This window comes from Echinops telfairi, unplaced genomic scaffold, assembly GCF_000313985.2.
Source record: "Echinops telfairi isolate 266 unplaced genomic scaffold, ASM31398v2 ScPeMD7_2291;HRSCAF=2852, whole genome shotgun sequence".
Lineage (NCBI taxonomy): Eukaryota > Metazoa > Chordata > Mammalia > Afrosoricida > Tenrecidae > Echinops > Echinops telfairi.
Window position 1 is genome coordinate 35,401,968 of NW_022106189.1, and position 4,587 is coordinate 35,406,554.

Consider the following 4,587-nt stretch of genomic DNA (forward strand, 5'->3'; position numbering starts at 1 on the left):
CCGTGTGGTTAACTGCATGCATTCCCCAGGGCCACTGGGGCTCATACTTGCCCTCTGTAATCTTCATTTTCCTTATCTGTACAGTGGAGACAATTACAGCATCTTTCTCAGAGGAGTAACAGAGATACCCGGTCCCCCATGTAAACTGCTACCTGCAGTTCCTGACACTTCAGTCACCTTTCAGTGGGTTGGTCACTATTGCTATAATCTTAGAGATGCGAAAATAAACATGGAATCAGAAGTGACTCAGGTTGGTGAGGAGGCAGTGACAGAGGAGTGAAAGCCATGGTGTCCTGGGGTTTGGGGCCTCTGCTTTTAGTGACTATCCCAGTTGGGTGGGCCTGGCCCCGTCCCTAGCCCACCAGAAGAGCTGTAGATTACAGAGAGAAGCTAACCACTGGACAAGCATTGGGTGAGTGTCCACAGCAGGGCTTTGTCGTTTTATTGTCTGTAAACTCTTATTTGGTAAACAAGAAGACAAGAAACCAAAAGAGAAGAGGAGCACACCGAACAACGAAGGCAAGGCCAGGGCTGGCGCCCTCCACAAACAGGAACTCTGAGAAGACGCTATGTCATGAGCAAGGGGGTGGATGGGTCTGGGGAGTTCGAGGTGGGGGTGGCATGGGGGAAGGGCTGTGGAGCGGGAAGAAGGAGTCCACGCTGTTGGACAGAGAAGCCTATATCATACAGCAAATGAGCTCATGCATCACAGCCAAGGTTAGGGAACCACCACCTGTGCCCCAGCCACCTCCCATGCCGTGTGATCCAGGCTGCAGGCTGAGCTGCATGCCTGGTCAGGATTGGGTTAAGAGAAGCTCAAGGAGGCCTCTTGGTGGCCCATCCTCTGTCTGCCCTTGCCTGCTCTGCTGGCTGGTGTGTGCGGGCGGGCTGCGGGGACCTGGGGGTGCTCATGATCTCTGGGTGTGGGTACAGTGTCAGGGCAGCAGGGGGAGGATTCGGGGAGGTGGATTAGCAGCCCCTCTCCTGGCTTTACACAGGGGGCTCCCTGCAGAGCACAATCTCCAGGTCCTTGCGGTAGAGCTTCCCTGCTTCTGCCAAGGACATGACGCTCTTCCTGTAGTTGGTGAGCTGTTGGATGTTCATTTCCTAGGAGACAGAGGAAGGGAATGAGCAGGCTCAGCGGATGGCCCCAGCAACGCATTCAGACAGCTGCCTGAACCTCTCTCTCCTTCCGCCCCGTTGGACCTAGTTTAGAGGGATACAAGGCATGGGCCTTGGAGCAACCAGACCGAGGTTGAAACACTCTCTGTCACTTAGGTCTGCGTTGTCTCCGGCAAAGTAGTCAACCTTTCTGAGGCTCAGCTGCCTCCCCTGATGGAAGTGTGATGAGGACGATGGAATGAATGAAATGGCACTTGGCACATTACCTATCACATAGCATGCACTCCCCAGACGGTAGTTATTGTGATGCTAGTCATTCCTCATTTGACTTTTACTTATTGGAAGCCAATTTGAGTCTCTGCAGGTGATGGAGAGAATGCCAGAGATGCTCCTTGGCCCATACTTCCCCAAAGGCTCATCTATTAGTACGTGGAGTTCGACATCTTATCTCCTCTGGCAACAACTCACCGGCCTACTTCTTGCTCAGTGGCTTCCAGGGCCCTTCAGAGGGTGGGTGCACTAAGGCAGGGGGCCCAGTGGCAGTATGCTCTTGTCTCAGTGTAAAATGGAAGCTAGTGCTCGAGAGAAGACTTAACACGATGCTTTTGTCAAACTCGTATCCTGTACAATAGTTGCGTTGGACGCTGTAGCTAATAGGTCTGAAGCACATACAGCAGCGTCGGCATGAGCACTTGGAAATCACTTAAATCACTGTTGTTTCTGTTTTCCTGTCTCCCTCCTGGTTTCCCTCCCTTCTTTTCCTCCTCCTCCTCTCTTTTATATTGAAAACATTGGTAGATCATGCACTCAGTATCTGAAGGGTTCGTTTTTAAAAACAATTCCCCTTCTAGGCTGGTGGATGCTCATGAGAAGACCAGGGGATCCACAGAACGACTTGTCCATCTCACGATCGTAAACATCCTTCCTCGGGCTCCCTGTCCCCAGCCACCTTTTTCTTTGCTCAAAGGCAACTCCCGCCCCCACCCCCTTGCTTTGACACATCCCCTCCCACTACTTTCTTCTCACTTATTACTTCCCAGCTAACATTTTGCATTTATGAAAATCATTAGAAATCTATCATTTGAGTATATTGCATATTAATGGTATATCTCTGGCAGTAACAAACACTGAGGTGCAATGTGAGAGTAATGTTGGCTGTGACATAAAGTGCCCACTCAGCTAGGTCATGAGACTCACTGACATAGTAATGGTGTCATGATTGCAATTTGGAAGCCATGTAATGATGTAGTCATCTTCCATTTGGTGATCAGGTAATGATGTCGCCATCCTCTATTTTTGCTTAATGCCGATTTTTGGAAAACAACTTGGTCCCGGGAACCCTCCATATTGATAAGTGAGGAGTGAGTGTCCTGGTTTCTGGTTTTATGCCCCCACCCAACCCAAAGACATTGACATTTTATAAACAGCCTTTTTTGGGGGGTGGGGCACATCTTTCCTAAAATTGTGCATTTCATAACACTGAGCTCTCTGCTTTTTGGCACACCTTTCGTCTGTTTTCCCTGTATAACTTCAAGTCAAGAGAGGGACTCCATGTATCGACCTTGAGCTTGTGAAAAGTCCCCACAGTGCAGTCGGGCATCGAGGTGCTTAGCAACACGGAGAGGAGCTGCTTACTTTGTGCGTCTAGGACTTTTGTTTGAACCTAGGGAAGCCTTTAATGAGTTGCAGTTGCCTTAAGAGTACTAAGAAATATTAATGGTTGATCCCATCAGGCGCTCCCTCCAGGAGCCTCAAGCATTAATCTGCGGCAGAAACCACATCACAGTCCGTTCAGACATCATTAAAATGGAACATGCATCGGCCACATGGTTCACCAGAAAGGACCTTTCCATTCCCAACACAGGTATTGTTATTTACAGCCAGGCAGCAGTTTCTTTCTCCTGATTCAACTTCTCAGTTCCCAGGAGTCAGATCTGGAGCTGGGTTACAGGTAGAGGGCTTCCAGATACACAGATTTTGTTAATAGCCTGTTTTCTAACCTTCATAGTTGCTCCTAAATCCCAATTCCTGAACTTTGTTTTCACATATGAAGCTACATGAGTTGGCTGTTGACCTTTGTTTTAAGTGAGAAAGAGCCTACTTAGTTGAACTTCGGGTTACTCCAGAGATTCAATGCAGTGCTTTCAGGCTTTATCAAGGGGAAGACAGGACCACGTGAAGAATGATTATGCCTCTTTAATACAATTACAGCAAAAGATATTCTCCATCATGTTGCTTGACGCTCCTTGGATACGTAAGGTTGTATCAATAACTTTCTCCTAGAATTTGTTTAGGAAAATTTTTGCCAAGTTCAAACACTGTGGCCTATACTTCCTTCTTTCTAAGAAGCTATTTGCTTACTTACAGCTCATTTTCTGCCTCTTTCACAGAGCAGTTTGAAGTAACATAAATAAAGAAATTTAGGATAAAATAAAGGAAGGATGATTCATAAACCCAACTAATCGCCATGGAGTCAACCGGCTCATAGCGACCCTGCAGGACAGGGTAGAACTGCCCCTGTGGGTTCCTGAGACCGTCACTGTTGAAGGGAGCAGAAAGCCTCATCTGCCTCCTAAGAAGCGGCACATGGTTTCAAACCGTTGACCTTGTGGTTAACAACCCAACTTGTAACCCATTACTCCATCAGGGCTCCTATGAAGGATGGTGTCCAGGAGAAAAGAGATCAGAAAGCACTTGGAAAGGGAAACAGGTGACCCAGAGACTACAATGAATTTATTCATGAAATCGAGTATTAAATTTCGCTCTTGTCTGTCGTGCAAGGCAATTGGGCAATGCAAGGAATTATAGAGCTCTGGCTGTCTAATTAAAGAAAGCAGACAAAAACCATTTGCTGAGACATTTTCCAGGAGGGAAGGAAATTGGCTGCAAAGACTTGCCGATTGGTTTCTGTCCCCACCGCCCTCCACAGCCCTCCCACTGAGGCCCCTGGAGCATCTGCGGAGGATGGCAGAGGACAGTCAGGACCCTGTCTTTTCCTCCAGGGGGATAAACATTCTGATGTCTCATTTTAACCCTTCTCTAAGCCCACAGTCTGCAGTTAGCCAATTTAGACTAGCACCCCCCTCCCCACCCACTTCCCGCCCAATCTCTCCTTGGACACACACAAAAAACAAACAAACTCGCTGCCAACGATGCCAATTTATAGCAACCCTATGGGACAGAGTAACTGCCGGTTTCCAAGACTGTAATTGGGATAAAAAGCCTCATCTTTCTCCCAAGAAGCCCCTGGTGGTTTCGAACAGCTGACCTTGTGGTTAGAAGCCCAACACACAGCCTACTTTGCCACCAGAATGCCTCTCCTTGGACAAGAAGCCTTTGTGGGCATTTTTTATGGCAGTTTGGCTGATGATTCCATGAGATGTGCCTTGTCAAAATTGCCATTGCCTTATGGCTGGCTGGTCAAAGAGGGGCACTCTGTAGCTCTGAGCATTCCACTCCCACTGC

At 48.2% G+C, this 4,587-nt stretch overlaps 1 protein-coding gene across 1 annotated transcript in view; it reads right to left on the reverse strand.

Moving 5' to 3' along the window:
* Positions 1 to 413: 413 nt before the first annotated feature.
* The window catches only part of CALB2 (calbindin 2), a 31,575-nt gene continuing 27,401 nt past the window's right edge, over positions 414 to 4,587 (reverse strand). The window contains exon 11 of the mRNA XM_004704560.2: positions 414 to 1,107. Coding sequence (XP_004704617.1) covers positions 991 to 1,107 — 117 coding nt within the window. The 3' untranslated portion in view covers positions 414 to 990. The remainder of the gene's footprint in view (positions 1,108 to 4,587) is intronic.